Source organism: Gossypium hirsutum, chromosome A06, assembly GCF_007990345.1.
Source record: "Gossypium hirsutum isolate 1008001.06 chromosome A06, Gossypium_hirsutum_v2.1, whole genome shotgun sequence".
NCBI lineage: Eukaryota > Viridiplantae > Streptophyta > Magnoliopsida > Malvales > Malvaceae > Gossypium > Gossypium hirsutum.
Genome location: NC_053429.1, coordinates 51,526,992 through 51,550,775, shown reverse-complemented (window position 1 = coordinate 51,550,775; position 23,784 = coordinate 51,526,992). Strand labels below are relative to the sequence as shown.

General features: G+C 32.6%; 2 protein-coding genes across 6 annotated transcripts; both read left to right on the top strand.

The window, feature by feature from the left end:
• The first annotated feature begins 11,513 nt into the window (after positions 1–11,513).
• On the top strand, positions 11,514–19,981 carry LOC107921112 (uncharacterized). Of its 5 annotated transcripts, XM_041115508.1 has the most exons (7): positions 11,540–11,636; positions 11,748–11,830; positions 14,783–14,866; positions 14,978–15,049; positions 15,132–15,200; positions 19,574–19,714; positions 19,805–19,981. In XM_041115508.1, the coding sequence occupies exons 1-6, from the start codon at positions 11,634–11,636 to the stop codon at positions 19,584–19,586; spliced, it is 324 nt and encodes a 107-aa protein (XP_040971442.1). In that variant the 5' UTR covers positions 11,540–11,633; the 3' UTR covers positions 19,587–19,714; positions 19,805–19,981. The 5 variants fall into 5 exon arrangements, 1 of the variants encoding a protein (XP_040971442.1); XR_005928537.1 differs by lacking the exon at positions 14,978–15,049 and having other exon boundaries at positions 11,545–11,830; XR_005928538.1 differs by lacking the exons at positions 14,978–15,049; positions 15,132–15,200 and having other exon boundaries at positions 11,544–11,830.
• A 147-nt stretch (positions 19,982–20,128) lies between these two features.
• On the top strand, positions 20,129–21,352 carry LOC107963371 (uncharacterized). The gene is made up of 4 exons (XM_041115507.1): positions 20,129–20,329; positions 20,410–20,502; positions 20,580–20,681; positions 20,840–21,352. Exons 3-4 carry the CDS (start codon positions 20,628–20,630, stop codon positions 21,254–21,256), a joined length of 471 nt encoding a protein of 156 aa, XP_040971441.1. The 5' UTR covers positions 20,129–20,329; positions 20,410–20,502; positions 20,580–20,627; the 3' UTR covers positions 21,257–21,352.
• Positions 21,353–23,784: the final 2,432 nt, after the last annotated feature.

Genomic DNA, 23,784 nt, shown 5'->3' with positions numbered 1-23,784 from the left:
ATACAGCCGCAAACACATTTGCCTTCGGGTCTTAACCCGGACATATCAACTCGCATAATTGCCTCCGGGTCTTAGCCCGGATATATCATCCCGCATAATTGCCTTCGGGTCATAGCCCGGATATATCTACTCGCATAATTGCCTTCGGGTCTTAGCCCGGATATGTCAACTCGCATAATTGCCTTCGGGTCTTAGCCCGGATATATCAACTCGCATAATTGCCTTCGGGTCTTAGCCCGGATATATCAACTCGCATAATTGCCTTCGGGTCTTAGCCCGGATATAATCCAATGTTCATGCACACATATATCAATAATCATAACACATCCATATCATTTCTTTGTTACTAAGGCTCAAACACGAAACATTTATTAAACCTTTCAAATTTCGGCTCAGTAGCCACACACAAAGAGCATGATTTCAATTGGCTTTATAAGATAGTCTCTAAGCACATTCGACTATCCGTCATAGTATGACTATTCATTTCAATATAATTCAAGTAGGGTCATTACTCGAAGACTTACCTCAAATGTCGTCGAACGACTTCAACGGCTATTCAATTACTTTTTCCTTCCCTTTATCGGATCTAGTTCCCCCTTGCTCTTGAGCTTAAGTTCAACAAAATTTAAAATAGTCATTAATCGACTATTCAAGTATTACTTTCAGAATAATATATATATTGATCCGACTTTCACACACATAGATTATAGTAAGCTTTATATTAATCAATAAATAATTCATCGGCAAACTTTCATTAATGTTTACAACAAAATCACATATTCACTACGAGCTGTTTTCCTGAGCAGTAGTTACTAAATTACTTATAACTGGAGCTACTAGACTCCAAATCACTTGCCGTTAATTTTCCCTGAATATAGACTCGTATATCTTCCACCCATAAAATTTCAGAATTTTAGGCTTGGCCAATCAATACCAGATTTTTCTTAAAGTTTCCCCTGTTTCACTGTTTGACTATTCTGACCACTCTTCACTACGAATCCAATTTCTCACTTTACAGAATTCCAAATGTGTTGTATTTAATCTCATTTGAAACTAGACTCATTAAGGAGTCTAAGCATATAAATTTTATCTTATAACCATTTTTGTACAATTTATAATGATTTTCTAAAAACAGAACAGGGAATCCAGCAGTCATTTTGACTCAGCCCCACAATACTTCAAATATCTCTAGATCGGTAACTCTTTTGTTTCTATAGTTTCTTTTGTAAGAAAATAGACCCTTGAAGCTTTAATGACATAATTCACTCAGCTTCTAATTCAACTCCTACCAATTATGGCGATTTTCGAAAATCACCTTACTACTGCTGTCCCAAGTAGATTATTACCAATTCACCATTTATCATCAATGCCGCACACACAAATACATACATACTCCTATGTATATGAACCGTCTATAATTAATTTATAACCTATTCGGCCTTACTACTTAAACTTAGCCTTCATATGTAATTATATATTATGACTTAATACAACAATTTCATATAGGTTTCTTCTAAGCTAATAATAACCGAACCATTTAGTCAAGCTTAAGGCTGATTCTATTTTGTTCATATTAAGGTCACACCTCCCTTAAAAGAAATTCTGGCCTTCTTAACTTTAATTAGCTACTACCTATTCTTTAAACATTAAATACAATGCAATTAACATTTAAACCTTTATACCGAATTTGCTCACACAATAGTCCTTGACCGAAAGTTCTTAGACTCTAGCTACCCTAATGTCATTCCTTGAAACACATCAGAATATCACGTTCAACACCTCCCATCAACAAGTTAAAATTTCTCAAATTCAATTACTAGTGCTTTATAAAACATAAACAAAAATACATTAAACATTATCTCCCCAAGAATCAATAGCATAACCGAATACATATATTTTTCTTTCTCCCTAAATTAGATTCGGCAATCCCATAAACCATATTAACCTTAACTTTCAAGCTAAAACAATTAACAATTTAACACATCCAACCTAACTATCCATCTAATGTCATCAAAACTTCTACTAAAAATTTTAAGTTCCTAGGCCGCAATTCAACCCTCATAAATAACCTAATTTCAATCCAAGATTCAAGTAAAATTTAAACCAATCCTCCAAATTATGCATACATTTTCAAGAGTGGCATAAAACATACCTTTTTGTATCAAAACACCTTAGCCGAAATTCAACAAGAGTTTTTCTTCTTTCTTTCTTCTAGTTTCGGCAATGGAGAAGTAAAGATGAAACACTTTGGTTTCTCCTCCCACTTCTCATATTTTATTTCCTTTAATTTCAATTATTAAATCATTTGTTAATACAAAATTATTTTAAATTTTTGAATTAGTGGAGCATATTCTTTCCTTGGCCGGCCACCATGTTTATCATGGGTAAATTGACATGCAAAACCACTCCTTTCAATGCATGTACTATTAGACCATTGTAAAATTAACCTCTCACTTTCCAACAAAGTTTCATATAAGTCCATATTAATAAATTCACATAAAGATGATCAAATTAATGCATGAAACTTTCACACATGCATTTACTCACATCATAAACACAGAATATAACTTTTAATTATTTATAAGACTCGGTTTAGCAGTCCCGAAACCACTTCCCGACTAGGGTCAGTTGAATATGTGGTTGATGATATATTATACATGTTAATATGTGATTTATATGTGTTTGAAATGCATTTGTGAATTAAATTAAGTGATTATTGCTTATGAAATCAAGGAAATGAGATATATGTGCATACTTGTAGAAATGTTTATGTATTTGTTTTAAGATAAGAAAATGATTTTATAGACCGATGCGAAATCAATAATGAATTACAATTGCTATCGATGAGCTAATGTCTTTGTGGATATAATTCAATAAGAGAACGTTATCCTAACCTATGCATCAGTGGAAATTTTCGGGGACGAAAATCCCTAAAGGGGGGAGAGTTGTGACACCCCTAATTTGACCCTAGTTAGAAAGTGGTTTCGGGACCACAAAATCGAGTCACAAAAATAATTAATTGTTATATTTTATGCTTATTATTTATGAATAAGTATGTGTGAAAATTTCATGCTTTAAATTTTGTCATTTGGATGTGAAATAAATAAAAAGGGGCTTATGTGAAAATCTTGAAAATGTCATAGGTTAAATGGAAGTGGCTAAAAATTGCATGGTTTGAAGCATGAGGGACTTGCATGTCAAACATTCCTTTTTCTTGGTAGTGGACGGCAATGATGGGCATGAATGACACATTTTGGCATTTTGTGCTTTGTATGTTAGTAAATAATGTTAATAATATATTTGTTTATATTAAAGAAAGTGGTTTCATAAAATAGAAATAATAAAAGTTAATGAAATAAATGAATAAAACATGTTTGAGGTGAAAATAACAAGGCCATTTCTTCTTCTTCTTGCCGTGAGTTGAGAAACAAAATAGAAACCTTTGAGCTTAGGGCATTCGGCAAAAGAAGACTTCAAATAAGGTAAGGTTCATGTTATTTTCTTTGAAAAGTTGTGAATTTTGGTTGGTTTTGAAGCTTGCAACAAGACCCATGTGAAAATTTTTGTGTTCATGAAGCATGTAGCAATCGGTCATGAGCTTAATGGGGTATATTTTGTATGTTTGATGATTTTGGGAGGATAATTGATTCTAGTTGAGTATGAATAAACTAAATGTGCTTGATGGCTCAAATGAGTTATGAAAGTTTTATAAATGTATGAAAGTCTTCATGCTATGAAAAATTCGGTTGAAATATGGAGAATGAGAGCTGTCATTTAGGTTAAGACCAAAGGAATGATCAATAGGCATTAAAGGGTTAAATGTGTGAATTTAAGGTATAAGAACCTATAGGTATTTACATGGGTAATGTTAAAATTATTGTGGTATATTCGGCTAAATGGGTGATAATGGTTTATAATGTTGAATTGAATTATGATTATGTACATTAGAATTAGATATAACAAAAAAAAACTATGTGAATTTGGATGCAATATTACATTCGGCCTAGAGGCATTAGATGAACATTTGTGGAAATCTCAAAGTCTTGAATAATGGTGATTGTAAGATGATGTAAAAATCATTGAATTATATGCATAAGTAGTTAGCAAAGTGATTAAGCTACCGAATTTAATTATTAAATGAGTTCTAAGCTTGCTGAATTTTGAGATGTGATTGGGAGTAAATTTGACATGAGCATATTTTGTTAATGATATATTGATAAATGTGGAGTTATGATACCATGATATGAACTTAATTATCAAATTGCCGAATGCGTTTATAATTAAGTAAGGTTAATAATAGGGCAATGAGTGGCTAGTAGAATCCAGTAGTCTTCTTGTTATATTCGGCCATGAGTTTGTATAATTGGTTTGTAATAGATTAAATTTGTTTATTCAAGCTCAAGAGCTTAGGGAGTCTAATTCGGAAAGGAGAAAAAACCTACCTAACCGAATAGTCGATCTGTAATCGTTCGGCAATTTCCGAGGTAAGTTCTTAAGTATTTGAGTTTGATTCCTTTGTAAGTTTTAAGTGATTAAACGTTGAGTAAATTCAATTATAATAGGACATGATGAGTTGATTTAACAAGATATGATGTGGCCATGATATGTTCTAAGCTCAAATGGTAAGTTCTTAAGTGTTTGAGCTTGGGAATTTAAGGGTAATTTGAAATAGTCTGCTTAGGACAGCAGCAGTAACGTGACTTTAGAAAATCACCATAAATTTATGGATTTGAATTAGAGGCTGAATGAGACATGAAATTAAATCTTAATGAGTCTAGTTTCTTATAAAAGAAACCGTGTAAGCAAAAGAATTTCCGATAATGAGATACTTAAAGTTGTGTGAGACAGCGCAGAATGACACTGTAATCCTCTGTTCTGTTTTTAGAAAATCATTATAAATTGTACAAAAATGGTTATAAGATAAAATTTATATGCTTAGACTCCTTAATGAGTCTAGTTTCAAATGAAATCAAATACAACACATTTTGAATTCTGTAAAATGAGAAATTTGATTCGTAGTGAAGAGTGGTCAGATTAGTCAAACAGTGAAACAGGGGAAACTTTAAGAAAAATCTGGTATTGATTGGCCAAACCTAAAATTCTGGAAATTTTATGAATGGAAGATATACGAGTCTATATTCAGGAAAAATTAACGGAAAGTGATTTGGAGTTTTGTAACTCCAGTTATAAATAATTTAGTGACTATTGCTCAGGAAAAACAGCTTGTGCTGAATTTGAGATTGTGTTGTAAACCTTGATAAATTTGTTTTAGTTGCTCATAAGCTATTGATTAAACCCATACGTGAATTCTAAATTGTGATACTGGAAAACGATAGATGTAGATTCAGCCAAGACAGTATGTATACGTGAAAGTGTATGTGGTATGTGAAGTATATTTGGATAATTGTGATGTGAATACATGAAAATCTATATTTTGATTTAGGATTCTATGTGATGGATGTGAACATGCATATATGTGATAAGGCCTAATGGCCGATGTGATGAATGTGAAAGTGTATATATGTGATAAGGCCTAATGGCCGATGTGATGAATGTGAAAGTGTATATATGTGATAAGGCCTAATGGCCGATGTGATGAATGTGAAAGTGTATATATATGTGATAAGGCCTAATGGCTGATGTGATGAATGTGAAAGTGTATATATATATGATAAGGCCTAATGGCCGATGTGATGAATGTGAAAGTGTATATATGTGATAAGGCCTAATGGCCGATGTGATGAATGTGAAAGTGTATATATATGTGATAAGGCCTAATGGCCGATGTGATGAATGTGAAAGTGTATATATATGTGATAAGGCCTAATGGCCGATGTGATGAATGTGAAAGTGTATATATGTGATAAGGCCTAATGGCCGATGTGATGAATGTGAAAGTGTATATATATGTGATAAGGCCTAATGGCCGATGTGATGAATGTGAAAGTGTATATATGTGATAAGGCCTAATGGCCGATGTGATGAATGTGAAAGTGTATATATATGTGATAAGGCCTAATGGCCGATGTGATGAATGTGAAAGTGTATATATGTGATAAGGCCTAATGGCCGATGTGATGAATGTGAAAGTGTATATATGTGATAAGGCCTAATGGCCGATGTGATGAATGTGAAAGTGTATATATGTGACAGGGCCGAGTGGCCAACGTGATGGATGTGAAAGTGTATAAATGTGATAAGTCCCGAAGGGCATTTGTGTCAGTACTATATCCGGGTTAAAACCCCGCAGGCTTTATGCGAGAATATTATCACTGATTAATGTCCGTAAGCTTCGTGCTCGTACTATATCCGAGCTCTAAAGACCCGATGACTACGTGTGGGGATTTTGTCCGGGTAAGACCCGATAACTTCGTGTGGAGATTATGTCCGGGTAAGACTTCGTAATAAGAATTGCTTATAAATATACTCAATGCGAAAGGTTAAACAGGTATGTACTCCAAGTTTATATGTGAGCTTGATTTGCACTAAATCATAAGGTAGTTATGTGATGCATACGAGAGCAATCTATGAGACTATTCCTATGATTATGTGACATCGGATCAGTGTGAGAGGTTATGTGAAATCATACGATATATCTATGTGACATGAGCTCACTTTTATGTGAAAGTTTATCTGCCTATTGTATATGATGAGATGTGCATATTCGGTAAAGGGATGGTATGCCCGAAGGAAGAGTGAAATAAAAATACGAACAACTATGTTATAATTTGATTGTTATCTGTTGACACTGCTTAAAACTTACTAAGCATTGTAATGCTTACTCCGTTTACTCTGTTTCCTCTGTTTTATAGATCTCATTGCGAAGCTACAGGCTCGGGGATCGTCAGCAACTAGTCACACTATCACTATCCACTGCTTGTTACTGTCATGTTTAGAACTATTTTATGGCATGTATAGAATAGACTAGTGGCGGAAGAATATTTTTGGTTAATGTATATAAGCCATGCGAAAATGGCATCTTTTGAATGTTTACTTAGTGAAGTTTAAATTTTATCTCTGGCTGTGCTTAGTACTTATTTAAATGAATGATCTTTATTTCAAGAAAAAAGTTTAAAATTTTACTGTTCTGACATAAGTTACAAGTCCGGTAATGCCCCTTACCTATTCTGGCGACGGTTACGGGATAGGGGTGTTACAATTTCTACCATTTATTTGAGCTAGGGTTGATGTTTGAAAATTTAACCATGTGCTACATGTTTTCATTTTGGTGTTTAAGGGAGGAATATGAATTTCTTGTATGTTAAATGACTTTTACCAAGTAGTTTTCGGTGAAAACGCTAAAAAGGACCAATTTGTAAAAGTTATAAAATTTATCATAAAAGTGTGATTTAGTGAAAATTGTGGGCTGCTATAGTTATGAAAATGAATCGGCTAGGCTTAAAGTACAAAGAAATTGAATAAATTTCATTTTACGAGCCTAGGGGAAAAAATGTAAATATGACAAATTTTAAGGGCAAAAACATAATTTTGCCATAATATGATTTTTGGGTCACAATGAATAATATGACTAATTATTAAGCTAAATGTACTATTATAGATCAAAGAAAACGAGATTTGGACTTAGATTAGGGAAAAACCAGTATTTAACGGTTAAGTCATTTTTTCCCCATTTTTGGTATCAGGGTAAGTTCGTACGATAATAATAATGCAATTTTTTACTTGAATGTTAATTCTTGATAGTACAGGAATTGTAAGTTCATGTGTAAATAATGTGATGTGTTACATATTTTAATGCTTTAATGTTATATGAATTTAAATGCTTATTTGCTATCATGAATTATATGTCTTGATTCCATAAGTACATGGTTGGTATTATGGATATCGTAAACAACATTACGAGCAACTTCAACAGTGATGCGATAAGCAAGAAGACTCGTATGAACCTTAGGAATAGTCTAGGATACAAGTGACATGTCACTAGAAATTAAGGAATCTGAACTCATTGAGCAATCTAGGTTCGTGATATATATGTGGCATCTGAGCTCATTGAGTGGTCTGAGTTCATGATGTACGAGATACATGTAATTTGGTTTTGGGTACTGGTCTTGTGTGTCCTACAGGTGGCTAAGTAGCCCTGAGTGGTTTAGATACCTGACATCTTGTGTGAGCAGCCCGCATAGTTACACCCTGATCGATAGCTTATGCTAGCGGGCCCGTGAGTAGCTCCATTTCAAGCGTTACATGTTATGAGGTAGCTTTGGCTACATATGTATATGTGGAACTTATGTGCAAGTTTTCCACATATCCAATAGTATTCCAAGTGTTCAACGGGTAGTTCAAAGAATGATGTGATGATAGTCCCAAAAAAGGTATGTCAAAGACAATAATGAATATGTGAAAAATGTTGAAAGGGTACAGGTAAGTACACTAAGCTTATGGTTATTGAGATTTTGAAATGTTGAGACCTAGGGGAGATAAGACGTATGAATTATGATTATGAATTTTGTTGCAATATCATGCTAACTTATATTGTGTAATTGAACATGGAATCCATGATATGGTGAGTTTATGATTAGTTGAAAATGAACTTATGATAGTTATCATTATATTGCACTAAAATAGTTTTGGACAGCAGCAATAGTCCAACTTTGAAAATCCACCAAAAATTGTGAAAATCGAATTAGAAATTGAATAAAATATGAAATTAAATCTTATTGAGTCTAGTCTTACATAGAAGAAACCTTGTAAGCAAAAGAATTTCATATTATGATATATTTGAATTTTCGTTAGACAAGCCAAAATAATTTCGGATTCCCCTGTTTCGCCTTTGGAAAATCACTAAAACTTGTACAAAAATAATTATGGGTTAGAATTCATATGAATAAATTCTTTATAAGCCTTTTTTCAAGATAAACAAATGGGAACATCATCTGAATCCTGTATTAAGATATAATTAATTTTTAGTAAAGAAAGGTCAAAGCTGTCAAACAGCAGAATAGCGGTAACTTTCAAGAATAAACTGTACTTATTGGCTAATTCATAAATTATGAAAATTTCATGGTAGAAATATATATAAGTCTAGTTTCAAATGATTTTAATCACTACATGAAAATGGGGCTTTAGCGGTGTTTTTAGTGGCGTTTTATCAAAAAACGTCGCAAAAATTGTAAAACACAGAGCAATAGCGGCGTTTTTGGTAAGACGCCGCTAAAACCAGAGCAATGCGGCGTTTTAGTAAAAAGCGCCTCTAAAAATAGAGCATTAGCGGCGCTTTTGGTGAAACGCCGCTAAAGACCAGAGCATTAGCAGCGCTTTTGGTGAAACGCCACTAAAGACCAGAGCATTAGCGGCGCTTTTATTAAAACGCCGCTAAAGACTAGAGCCTTAGCGGCGCTTTTGGTAAAACGCCGCTAAAAGTCATATAACCCCTAAACCTTAAAAAATCATAAACACTAATCTATAACCCCTAAAACAATAATTATTAAAATTTATGGTTATACAATATATTAAATATTTTCTTATATAATCGTAAAAGAGATAGTATTGAATTTAAAATATTAAATTAATTAACATTATAGTTTAAGGTTTATTGTTTAAGGTTTATGAGTTAACTATGGTTTAAGATATATAGTTTAGGGTTTAAGTTTAAGAGTTAACTAGTATTTGAAGGTTTATGATGAATTATGGGTTTAGGGATTATGATTTAAGGTTTAGGGGTTAGGGTTGGAGTTTAAGGTGTAAGGGTTTGGGGTTAATGGTTTAGTGTTTATGTGATAGGGGTTAAGAGGTTTAGAGTTTAGATAAGCAATAAAATTCCTTTTTAATTATCTTTGTCCCTTGTAATATATATTTAGGGTTTAAGGTGATGTTGGTCTAAGATCTAGGGTTTATGATTTGGGGTTTAGGGTTTGGGGTGTGAGGTTCATGATTTAATTTTTAGGGTTTGGAGATTAGGGTTTAGGGTTTGGGATTTAGAGTTTAGGGTTTAGGCTTTATAATTTAGAGCGCCTTAGAGTTTAGTGTTTATGGGATAGGGGTTTAGGATTATGATTAAGTAGTGTTATTTAATTTATATATTAAACGATTTCTTATATAATTGTAAAAGAGATAATATGAATTTGAATATTATATTAAAATTATAATTACAGTTTAAATTATTTAAGACATAATAGATAAACTTTATATAAATAAAATGGTTTAAGATTTAATCTAAAAATATTTTGATATATTAAAAATAATTCAATTCAAATTAATTCCTCTACACTTAATTTATTTAAGTGAAATTTAAACTTAAAATTGTCATAGAATATAACAAATAAAAATGAAATATAAAAACTAAGAGATTAGTGGCGTTTATTTAAAAAATGCCGCAAAAAACATAGCAGTTAACGAAAACGACGTCGTTTTAATTGGATATTTAGGAGAGTAGCGGCGTTTTCGAAAAACGCCGCAAAAAACATAGCAGTTTAACGAAAACGGCGTCGTTTTAATTGGATTTTTAGGGGAGTACTGGCATTTTTTTTTTAAAAACGCCACAAAAAGAAAAAAAAAGTATAACGTAACGGCATCGTTTTATATGAAGATTTAGAGGATTAGCGGCGGTTTTTTTAAAAATGCCGCAAAAACATAGTACTTTAAAGTAAACATCGTCGTTTTCATATGTACCCTAGAGTAATATGGGTTTGAATCATAGTTGTATTAATTTTTAAAAAAAAGGCAAATTATGCTATTATCCCATGTACTATATGTAAAATGTGTATTTAGTCCTTATATTTTAATTTGATTAGTTTTAGTCCCTGTATTTTTCTAATCGATCAATTTTATCGTTTGTACTTTTCAAAATTTAAAATTTTAGTCATGGTAACTCAAATGATAGCAATTATATATGTTTGGTTAAATTATGCTATTAGTCTTAGTATTGTGCGTCAAGTTGTAGGTTGAGTTCATGTTATCCAATTGCATTATTATTGGTCCCTATATATACTTTTCAAATTTTAAAATATTAATTTTGACACAAATGACAACTGTTAAATCCGTAACTGGCTTTTTGTGAGTAATATGTTTATTACATTAGATTTTAGAAATAGCAAAACTTAATGAATTTAATAGCTACCATTTAATTAATACTACAATTTTAAAATTTGAAAATTAAAATGACTAAAAATAACAAAATGAAAGTAAAAGGACTAAATCCACAACTTACATATAATTCAACAACTAATAGAACAAAAATATAATTAAAAATATTTAACTTGTTTATATTTAAAAAATTAATAAATATCAAATGAAAATAACATGTATATATTTATAAAAAAAATTAAAACAATAACATTAGGTTTAAATAAATTTACTTTAAGTATTTATAAAGATTTAAGGGATTTAAGTAAAATTAAATTAGAGATTTAAGGCATTAGCGGCGTTTTTTTAAAAAACACTGCAAAAAATTAAAATAGTAAACGGCATCGTTTTAAATGGATATTTAGGGGATTAGTGGCGTTTTTTTTTTAAAATGCCGCAAAAAAACTTAATTGTTTACCTTGAACGGTGTCGTTTTCCTTGAAATGTTTGCTTCTTTATCATGCCCGACACCCATTCCCCCCAACCCAAAATAGATTTCCCCAATTCTCTAATTTCTTCTAATCCCTAAATTTCTCCCAAAAGAATCAGCAGACATGGTTAAGATTCATTGTCGAGCTAACATACATCTGACTTGAATCCTTAAATCTCATTTTTTTGCAAACTCCATTAAAGTTTCTTATCCTCTTTATAACTTTTGAAAACTGCAGATATATATGTTGAAAAGCTTTGGAAGCCATTTGAGCAACTCCTGCCATGAACAAGCATGTAATGGAATCTTCATGTTCATAGGGTAAGCTTTTCTTATTTTGCTTTTAAAAATAGTTGTGGGTCATTTTCGTATTACTCTAGACTGCCATACTTGAAGTTCCCTAGTTCTTGAACTTGTGTCCTCAGTTCTCACGATAGAGCCCTCTGCTTCTAGATTTTTACTTAGTTCTTTGATTTATTGATTTGTTCATATGCGGTGAATGGTGCTTGTGGTTGATTTGCGTCCTTGTTTTATTCCATTGGTCCCGTAGTCTTGCTCATTGTTGGCTTAAATTGGTTATGAATAATTTCAGCGCCTACTATGTTTCCCACTGCAATGCTTTCATTGCAACCCCTTCCTTTTAAAATATTGCTGCAGGCTTTCTTTTGCTTTCATTTTTCAGTTGTATAATTGCTTTCATTTGTCCCTGGTTGACGTCTGGTATTGTATCTATTACACAAGACCTTTGCCTATAAATACTTCCAGGAATTATAAAGAATGGGTCAACTCTCCAATAATACCAAGTCTAAATTTAATCAACCTAATTTCAAATCTCAGCCTAAATACTCTTATCACCTCCACTCTCCAAAACTTCTAGCTCCCAGTCTTCATTGAGTGAATCGACCTCTATAACGATGACCACTCTCTTTTTTATACCACCTCCCTGTTATATCACTATATCAATAAATATATATTTCACCCACATACTAAATGTAGACGTATCTAGTTTTCAACCATGGCTTTAAATTCAACTAGTTTAAAATGATATTATGAGTCATTCAATTTGTTAGAATAAGGAAATTAATAAAGTTGAAAAATGTTCGGTAAAAAAGTTGAAAATGTGAAACTTGAAAGCAATACTAGTTTTGGTAGTGATCCACCACCGAAGACTTGAAGGAAAAAAATAATGATGTTGTGGAATACCACAAAGTATATCAATTGCGACATCAAAAAGTGACATCAATCTATTTTATAGATGTAATCAATAATAAAGTCTTTAAAAAGTAGTTTTTTTTACTGAAAAACAAATAAAACTCAAAAAATAATAAGATTATTACTTAATATCATAAAGTAAATATACGATAGATTTACATTGAATTTCATTACACATAATTCATCGCTCTAGATATGACTTGGATCAAAGTCACGCTAATCACGTTACCGTTAAAGTTTTACCTTTTTATTATAATTTATCAAAAAAACAAAAATAGATTCATTTCTCGGGAGGATAAATATAAATTATTTACTTGCAGTGTACGGTATCCCATTTTAATATGCATTAATTCTATCGTATTACACAAAGTTTCCTTCTTCATTCAAAAAAAATGGAATTTTTGTATTTTATTATCAACTTTATCAATATATACAATTGCTTTCATTTGTCCCTGGTTGATGTCTGGTATTGTTACAACAACTGATATAGTTTCATATTTGCAGGTATCTTCTGTAATTTCTTTCTCTTATTGTTTTGATGAATCTGCTTGGCTAATGTTGATTCTTTTACTTAATGCTTCAACCAACAGTATGTTTCTGCACCACTCCGGTGAATTCAACTGTAGTGTCCAAACAGTTAAGCACTTAACCAGATCAGTGTATTTTGGTGTGTAGAATAATCAGAGTAAAATTATAGGTGAGAGGATGAAGACGGTAGCATAGGATAGAAGAGAAGAGAAGAGACTATTGGTTTTCTAGAAATCCTAATTAATAGATGCTTGATCCTAGTTGAGAAGTATGTTTGGTGTTTTGGATAGAAACGAAAGTAACATAGTGTGTGGGAGAATGAGGTGATGGAAAGACTTATCATTTTCTAAACCCCCTAGATACATGATTGTGCACTAGTTGTTATAATCACACCTTCCTTAGAAGCAATTACTGTTGAGGTTGCTCCATGTTCTCTACTGTCAAATTTGCCCAAGCTCTGTCAGACAATCATATATTTTTTAAAATTAATAAGTTTGCTCATTTTTGTTTTACGGTTTATAGGATTACTTTTTTCGTGATTCATTTTTATTTTTCTTCAACTTGAATTAATTTATTAATTAATTTATTTTTTTATTTGTTGCAAAAGTGAAGAGATATATTTTCACAAGCCAATATATGGGAATGAAAACCCCCTGGATTCCTGCCCCGCATAGGAAAATATGCTACATATGTTTTTTTTATAGTTTTCTTTCATGTCTTTGTTTCATTTTTTGCAATTTTCATTTTAATCATGCAATAATTTTAAAATATAAATAGTGTTAGAAGATAAATAAATTAAAAAATACATGTCTCTTTTCATTTATATATTTTATATTTTTTAAGCTGCCATAGAAAATTTCTTTAAATTTTTTTAATAATACATTAAATATATTTGAAAAATTAGTTTTAAAACAATTTTTTAGATTTCCTTAAAACAATTTAAAAATAAATAAATAAACTCAAAATAAAAACTGATAAATAATTAATCAAAGTTTTACGTTATTTTATTAATTTTACTTTAGCAATATAATATTTTTGAAAAATTGTCATGCATTCATTTGTATTTAATTAGCTCCTTACATTTATTTTATAAAATAATTTGAAAGTTTATTACTTTATAAAAAAAAGAGATGTTTTTTTATAATTGGATCGATGGTCGAACCGGTCAAGCTACCGGTTTGTCGATCATATTAAAAAATCAAAAATAAAAATATTGTTCAATCGGTTTTTTAATTAGTTCAATTGATACCTACCAATTTATGGTTCAATTGATTCTATACCCTTTTCTGAACCAATACTTTAACTTATTCCCATTCCGACTAATCCAATTCAATTCAAACACTATTGATGAAATTTTAATTTTGAATTAAAATAAACTTTTTCAAAATTTCAAGATTATCCATTATTTTTAAATTAAAAATATTTAATTAAAAGGTATTTAATATTAAATATAATTACGTTAATTGTTAAGGCATATTATATTTTTCTTTTGATTGCTGTTTCACTAAAAAAAACACTTTCTGTTTGGACCAGATTCAGCATCAGTTACTGCTTCCTGCTCCTCCTGCAACTATTGGTTCAACTGAAGCTGCCATTTAATCTTCGAATTAATATTTGGTACTGATATAGATAAAGTTTTTATATTTGCTTAAACTGAAATATATTTGGTGCAACTCTTATAATCTTACATGTGTCTGTATTAGTGAATTAATGTTGTATGTATTTCAGTTACTGCTTCCTGCTCCTCCTGCAACTATTGGTTCAACTGAAACTGCCATTTAATCTTCAAAATAATATTTGGTACTGATATAGATAAAGTTTTTATATTTGCTTAAACTGAAATATATTTGGTGCTACTCTTATAATCTTACATCTGTCCTAGGTACTATCGAGCACCTGAATTAATATTTGGTGCAACTAAATACACCACAGCCATTAACATCTGTTCTAGGTACAGGTTTCGTTGCTAAATTTTTATTACCATGTAGCTTGCTTGTTCATTAAAATTACAACAATAGCTGACCTTCTCTCCAACCTTATTTTAAATATTTTAAAGATTCAAAGTATATAGGCTAGAAACCTGACGGGTTGCCTTATATCGAGCTGTAAGATATAATGGATCCTCTCTAGTGTAACAACGTCACGTATGATGAATCTTAAAAAATTCAAAAAGACTTGAAAAAAGTTCTATCGATCTCATTTACTATTGAATATTTATTACCATGTAGCTTGCTTGTTCATTAAATTTACAACAATAGCTGACCTTCTCTCCAACCTTCTCTCACATAACTTACATAATTTACATAACTCACATAACATACATAACAACTTACATAACTTAACTAATACATGTAGTTTAATCTAATAATTTCCTTAAAAGCATATAGTTTAAAGTTCAAATTTCATAACTTACATAATCTACATAACTTACATAAAACATAAAAATATATCATATCAAGACTTACAAAATAAACAACTTACCCGTGTAACTTATTGCCAACTTTAGACTTCAACAACTACGAAATGGATAGGACTTGGATGAATTTCTCAAGGGCAAGCAACGAGTATCAAAATGGAGTGCAATCTTTTTTAGATTTTGCATTTCACAATTCAAGCCAAGAGAATATGATTCTTTGCCCGTGTAAGAAGTGTGGCAATATCTATTGGCATTATCATGAAGTTGTCTACGAACATCTAATTGTTGATGGCTTCATTCGGGGTATAAAAAATGGATTTTCCATGGAGAGTGTACACCTAGTGGAGCCTCTTCGACGATTAATCTGGGTTATCCTTATAGTGGTTACCGTAAGTATGTTAGAGAAGATGACATGAAAGGTATGATGCGGGATGCATTTAATATGCAGAGTGAAGGTTTCCAATCATTTCCACCAAACTATGTTGCATTCGATGATTATAATATCAGTGGGAATACTTTTATGGAAATGAGAAGAAGTGTACTAGATGAACAACCGAATGAAGAAGCGGCAAAGTTCTACACGTTACTTGGTGAAATGAATGAAGAACTTTATGAGGGATCAAAATTTTCGAAAATGTCATTCTGTATTCGCCTTTTCCACTTAAAATGTTTGGGAGGGTAGACCGGAAACTCTTTGACAATGCTGTTAGAGCTTTTGAGAGAAATGTTCCCGTTTGCAAAAATCCCTCAATCATGTAAAGACATGAAGAAAGTGATAAAAGATTTGGGCCTTGGGTACAACAAAATTCATAGTTGCCCAAATGATTGCATGTTGTATTGGGGTGATCGGAGAAATCAACAGTCTTGTCATGTTTGTGGTAAATCTTGTCGGATGAATAGAGATGCAGAAGATGTTAATGAGGATGAATATGGGCCACAGTCAATAAGGAAGTCGAACAAGATTTTGTGATATTTCCCGCTAATCCCAAGGCTTCAAAGGCTATTCATGTCGTCAAAGACAGTCGAGTTTATGACGTGGCATCATGATCAACGAACGGATGATGGATTATTAAGGCATCCTGCAGATTCTTTAGCATGGAAATCATTTGACAATAAATTTCCAAGCTTTGCAAGTGATCCTCGGAGTGTAAGGCTCGGGTTATCATCTGACGAATTTAATCCTTTTAAAATTATGAGCACCTCGTACAGTACTTGGCCTGTGGTCCTTGTTCCTTATAATTTGCCTCCATGGCTCTGCATGAAGCAATCTTCTTTGATATTATCTATGATTATCCCCGGAAATGATATTGACATATATCTGCAGCCACTTATTAAAGAGTTAAAACAATTATGGGCGGGTATTGAGACGTATGATGTATTGAGAAAGGAGAACTTTTACCTACGTGCTACTTTGCTTAGACAATTAATGATTTCCCGGCATATGCGAATTTATCTGGTTGGAGTACCAGAGGACGTTATGCTTGTCCTTGTTGTGCTGCTCAAACGTGTTCACAGTGGTTATATAATGGGAAGAAGTTCTGCTATATGGGGCATCATCGGTGGTTAGATGAAAATCATAGCTATAGATTTCAGAGGGCTTTATTTGACGGTACTGAAGATTTGAAAAAAGCTCCTGAGCAGACCATTGGATCTGAAATCTTATTCATGTTAAAAGATATGGATTTCAGTTACGGGAAGCTGAATCAACCATCTAACAGGCAAACAAATAGACGATCGAGGGATGAATCTGATGATGAATCTGACGAGGAGGATGACCCTAATGAGGCGGACTTGTGGAAGAAAAGAAGTATTTTTCTTTAGTTGCCTTATTGGGATCATCACATATTATGCCACAATCTTGATGTGATGCATATTGAAAAGAATGTCTGCGAGAACATCATCCAGACAATTTTGAACATCGATGGTAAATCAAAAGATAATCTTCAGAGTCGACTTGATTTAGTTCACATGGGAATTAGGCGTGATCTTCATCCCCAAGTACGTCCTAATGGAAAATATTGGTTGCCGCCTACAATTTTTGCAATGTCAAAGGAAGAGAAAGAAATGTTCTGCACGGTGTTGAAGGATATAAAGGTTCCGAATGCGTATCTATCAAATATATCTCGATGTGTAAGTCTTAAAGATCGAAGACTATATTCATTAAAATCACATGACTATCACATCTTGATGCAAGATCTACTTCCAGTTGCTTTACGGTGCTGTATGTCAAAGAAGGTAATGTCATGTACAATTGAACTGTCCAATATAATGAAAGCAATTTGTGGCAAAGTTCTGAATGTTGAAGAACTTGAAAAAGTACAAGATCGAGCCGCTTTGACATTATGCAATTTGGAGAAGATCTTTCCACCTTCCTTCTTCACAATTATGGTGCACCTTGTCATTCATCTCCCTCGTGAAGCAATAATTGGTGGGCCGGTTTTCTATCGTTGAATGTATCCAATTGAAAGGTGCTAATTTATTTCAAAGGCATTCACCTTTATACCTATAGTTACTAGTTTTGATAATGTTGTATATGGTGTTTAGGTTCCTAAGCAAATTGAAGTCTTATTGCCATAACAAGCGTTATCCAGAAGGATCAATTGCTGAAGGCTACTTGGTAGAGGAGTGTATGACATTCTGTTCTAGATATTTAGAAGATGTTGAAACAAGATTGAATAGACCAAGTAGAAATGCCGGACTCAATGATCCTAGCTTGGCCGAAACTTATTTATTTCAAAGTTATGGAGAACCAATCGGCAAAGTTGAAATTGCAGAATTAGATGACCGATCTTGTATACAAGCACATAGATATGTTCTTTTCCACCACGATGCACTTGAACAATTACGCAAGTAAGTTCTAGAATATGATAAATATTCATCTTTTTTTGATTTGTTTATTTTTTAACGAATTAAATATGTTTTTAACATAGTGAGTACAAACAAGTCTTAAGATCTCGTTCACGCTCACGAAGATTACAACATCGCGAGATTAATAGGTTATTCGCAGAATCTTTTCATGAATGGTTAAGCCAAACGGTATGCAACTCAACATTTTATTGACAAATAATAATGTTTTCTCATAACATTTACAATTACTCAATTTACTTTTGATTCAATAGGTTTGGAGTGGGAATGTCGTTAATGATGAAGTTAAATCGCTTTCCCAAGGTTCGAATCGAGTAGTAAAAAGATATAGTGGCTTCATCATGAATGGATTCAGATTTCATACCAAATATTGCGAGAGATTGAGGAGAACTCAAAATTGTGGAGTAGTTGTTAATTCTTTAATTACAAGTTACGCTAGTGCTAGGGACAGTAATCCTGTCGAGGGAAATGTGGAGTATTATGGACTTCCAACCGACATTATTGAGTTGGATTACTATGGAAAATGGAAAGTTGTCTTATTTCGATGTGATTGGGCTGATGCTAATACTACTCGCGGAATTAAAAATGATCAGTTTGGTTTTACAATGGTGAATTTCTCTCGATTAATTCACACTGGAGAACATTTGATAGACGAGCCGTATGTATTTTCTTCTCAAGTTAAACAAGTTTTTTACTCGAAAGATCCAATTGATGAGGGTTGGTACGTTGTACTCTGAAACACCCCTAGAGACTTGTTTGACATGGGGAATGGAAGTAGAGATGACATCGTTGAAAGATCAGAAACTTTGCATTTTCCAGAACAAAACTTAAATGAAAATATCCCTAGTACTAGTACACAATTTCAATGGGTTCATCAGGATGTGGATGAAGATATTTACGATTTATGATGTAGTAAGATTTTATGATTTTTTTTATAAGTAATGTTATAATTTTAACATAGGTCATGTTATATAATTTAACTATTTTATATTTACTATTGTTGTTATTTTTTACTAAAATTTTAACTATTTTATGTGTTGCAGGAAAAATGCCTAGAAGAAGATTAAGAGATCTTAGTATTGTACAGAATACTACAAATTTGGAAGAAGTAAGTACTGAACAGCAGACAGTTGTTGGATCTTCAAGTGTGCCGGAGGCACTTGACGAGTCTGTGGAATTTCAAAGTAATGTTAAGTTTATTTTACAAATTGTATTAAATTTTATTACTGATTTATTTTTAAATTTCAATATAGTAATAATATATTATTTTTCAGCTGAAAGTGGTGGGACGCGCAGAGGTCGAGGACGTACGCTCCTAACAGATTTGTATAACTTAAATTCTGTCGAGCGTGTCAAAGTAACTAGAAGCAGCCATGGTCAGCCTGTTGGACAGGAAGCTCGACTTTTAGCAGGCTATTTGGGCATTATAGCACGAAATGCCAATATGTTGCCCATCAACTACGAATCATGGCATAACATGCCTGATAGCAATAAAAATCAAGCTCTCTCTAATATTAAGGTAACAAAATGTTAATGTAATTTATAATACTTTGGTTTAAGTTTCATTTATATTTAATTCCTAAACTTGTGTTTTTTAGGAGCGATTTGCTTTAGAGGTCTCTAATGCCTATATCAAGAAGGCACTGGGTAAAAAATGGAGAGACCATAAAAGTAGTTTGAAAAAATAATATTTTAAAAAACCCATAAGCCTCGAAGAAAAATTGCAAAATGTCCCACCGGGAATGCTGAGGTACCAATGAGAAGATGCAGTTCGATTTTGGAATTCGAAGAAAGGAGAGGTATTATGTACTTGCAAACTCTTATAAATTTTTCAGTTTATAGTATTTACTATATACGTAATAATAATTTCATTATGTAGGACTGTGAGCGAGTTGGAACAAGCAGCAGGCAAAAACAAAAATTTACACACACGGCAGGGTCGAGAAGTTTTGCTTGTGTAGCTCAGGCCGCGGTACTATGGATTTATTAATTATATCAAGTATCAATGACTTTTTACTATTAAATAATATTTTTACTACTATATTGTAGGAAGCCTCGTCTGGTCAAAAACTTGGACGCCTTTAGCCTTTTGACATTATGCACAGGAAAAAAGATGGAACTCCGATGACATCTGAGGCTGCAGAAATTATGGTATATTTACTTAATAAAATTTGAATCATTATAAATATTTATAATATTTAATTATAATGTTTTAAGTCGTCGTTTTTATTAGTTTAATTTTAAATAATGTTATGTTGTATTCCGTTTTATTGTATATTTCGTTTCTAACTCTTTGATTGATTTATTAGGAGAAACTAAAAGATAAGAAGGCAGAGTATGAAGCGACTGCTTCGACTGATAGTTCTGTTAATTTTGAGGATATTGATAACAGAATTATTAATGAAGTTTTGGGTCCTGAAAGGTATGGTCGGGTTAGATTTCAAGGATCTGGTGTTAACTCGACCCAATATTTTGGATCCACCTTGCACCAATACATGTCTTCCGGGAGTCAAAGTCAAGCTGAAGTTCAAAGGCTAAAAGATCAGATAGTTCAGATACAAGCTAGCACAGATGAGCAAATTTCTCAACTCAGAGTGGAGGCAACAACAAGGGAGGCGGAGGCAGCAGCGAGGGAGGCAGAGCAGAACAGAAAATACAGTGAACTCCAGCTACAGCTTCAGTCTATGATGACTATGTTCCAGCAATTTCAAAATCCGCCATCTTAGACATTTGTTTTCTTGTAACTTTTAACATTATTGTAAGAATATTTTGAATATTCATTTACAATTTATATAATATATTTCTCGTATAATTTTGTATTATTTAAATTTGCGGGTTTTGGTTGGATTTCATAGTATATTTGCTATTTTTGGTTGAATTTCTTACAGGAGGGCTGGATATAGGTGCAAAATGCATACTGCAAAACTAGGCAAATTAGCGGCGTTTTTTAAAAAAGCGCCGCTAAAGACCAAGACTTTTAGTGGCGCTTTTTAAAAAAACACCACTAAAGAACAAGACTTTTAGCGGCGTTTTTTATATAAGCGCCGCTATAAGTCCTGGTCTTTAGCGGCGTTTTTTAAAAAAGTGCCGCTATAAGTCCTGGTCTTTAGCGGCATTTTTTAAAAAGCGCCTCTATTAGTCCTAGTCTTTAGCGGCACTTTCGTTTTTTATATAAGCGCCGCTATAAGTCCTGGTCTTTAGTGGCATTTTTTGTATAAGCGCTGCTAAAAGTCCTGGTCTTTAGCGGCGTTTTTTTCAACAAAACGCCGCTAATTTTAGCGGCGTTACATATAGCGACGTTTTTTGCGACGCTTTTGAAGGAAAAAAAAACGCTGCTAAAAGTATGTTTTCCTGTAATGAATGGATCTTAATTTAGAATTCTTTAGCTCAAGTTATAAATAATTGAGTTACTATGACTCGAGTGGACAGCTTGTCATGAATATAAGTAAAAAGGTGCAAATATGATTGTATTACCTTGAGATCATGTTGTGAGAATTAGTAGAAGCATGTTAATAAAATGCTTATTATTTTCATACGGACTTACTAAGCTTTAAAGCTTACTCCCCTTCCTTTCCCATCTCTTATAGGTTAACTTAGCTAGCTCAAGTTGGAAATCGCCGGAGATGCTATCACACTATCAAGCTATCATGTTCAATATAAGTGAATGCAAACCTCTTTAAGTTTATGGAATGTATAGAGACTTATTTATTTTTTGTATGAGTCATTATGAATTGGTTAAATGTATTAGCTTGTGAAGGCTAAAGATTAGATGTAATTTGTAGCCATGCAAATTGGCTATATTGGCTAATTGGTTATAAGCCCATATAATTATGCATGTGCATATGGCAATGTTTTGTGATGTGGTTTATATTTGCTTGATATATATAATGGATAAGAATATATTCATATGTTAATGCCTTTTGAGTATGAATTTAGTATGAAATGATTTGGTAAGGCATGATGTTTAATGCATGATAGATGATGGTATGAAAATGATATGTTATTACTTGATAGTAGTTTATTTATGCCATGAAATGTACTATTGAAGTTACATTTAAGTTTGCGCAAATAAGGGTGAAAAATGGCTTGGTAAATAGCTATTTTCTCGGCCACATGGGTAGAGACACGACCGTGTGTCTCGACTGTGTGGAGGACATAGCCTAGTATAGGGGACACACACCCGTGTGGTCCGGCTGTGTGTCTCACACTGCCAAAGACAGGCTCGTGTCACAAGCCGTGTGGACATTAGAAATGGTATCAAATGGTCGTGTCCCAGCCCGTGCTTAAAAATGGGACATTAGAAATGGGATCACTAATCCGTATCATTATTTACATCCCCGTACCATCATCTTTTCCAGTTGAACCATTCGGAATAATATCAGATACTTGGGAATCTCACACCAAAGTGCCACATACATAGCTAATGATATCTCAATCTCATATCACATATATGCTCACTCTCGAGCTATCAATGAGCCTGCTCACACAAGCTGTCAGTTAAGACATAGCTACACGGTGCTACTTACACAAGCTGTCAAGTAACTGCAACACATGCTGCTATACTCAACCACCGGTAGGACATACAGGACCAGCACCCGAATCACATAATCACAATAACGCCTAATGACATGTCACTAGTATCCTATCTATTCCTAAGGTTCAATTAGGATACTCACTGTGTCAATACTTTGTAGATAGATTCTACAGTGTCATAATACCACAATTATAATGTTTAAGATATAAACTCATATAACATTGAACTTATTAATAATACAAACTTACCTCGGTTCACAAAAATGATGAAATAGGTCGATTAGTCGAGTACTTTGTTTTTCCCCCGATCTAAATCTGAATTTTACTTTTCTTGATAATTTAGCTAGCAAGTGCTAAATGCTTCAAACCCTAAAAATGGTTTCTCCTATCTTCAATTTTTGGCAATTAGGAAGAAGATGGACAAAATTTAGATTTTGGTTTTACTTATTTTAGTTTTATTTAATAATTTACTAATATAACCTTAAATAAATCACACTAATGATGTCCTTAGTTTCCATTACTATTATTAATGGTCTAACTACCTCATAAGGACTTCCACTTTAATATTCCATAGCTTTTAGACACCTTTAGCTAATAGAATATAAGTTTTACGCTTTGCACAATTTAGTCATTTTTATCGAATTAAACACTCAAACGATAAAATTTTTGAACGAATCATTCACACAAACATACTATCATGCTGTAAACCTTAAAATAATAA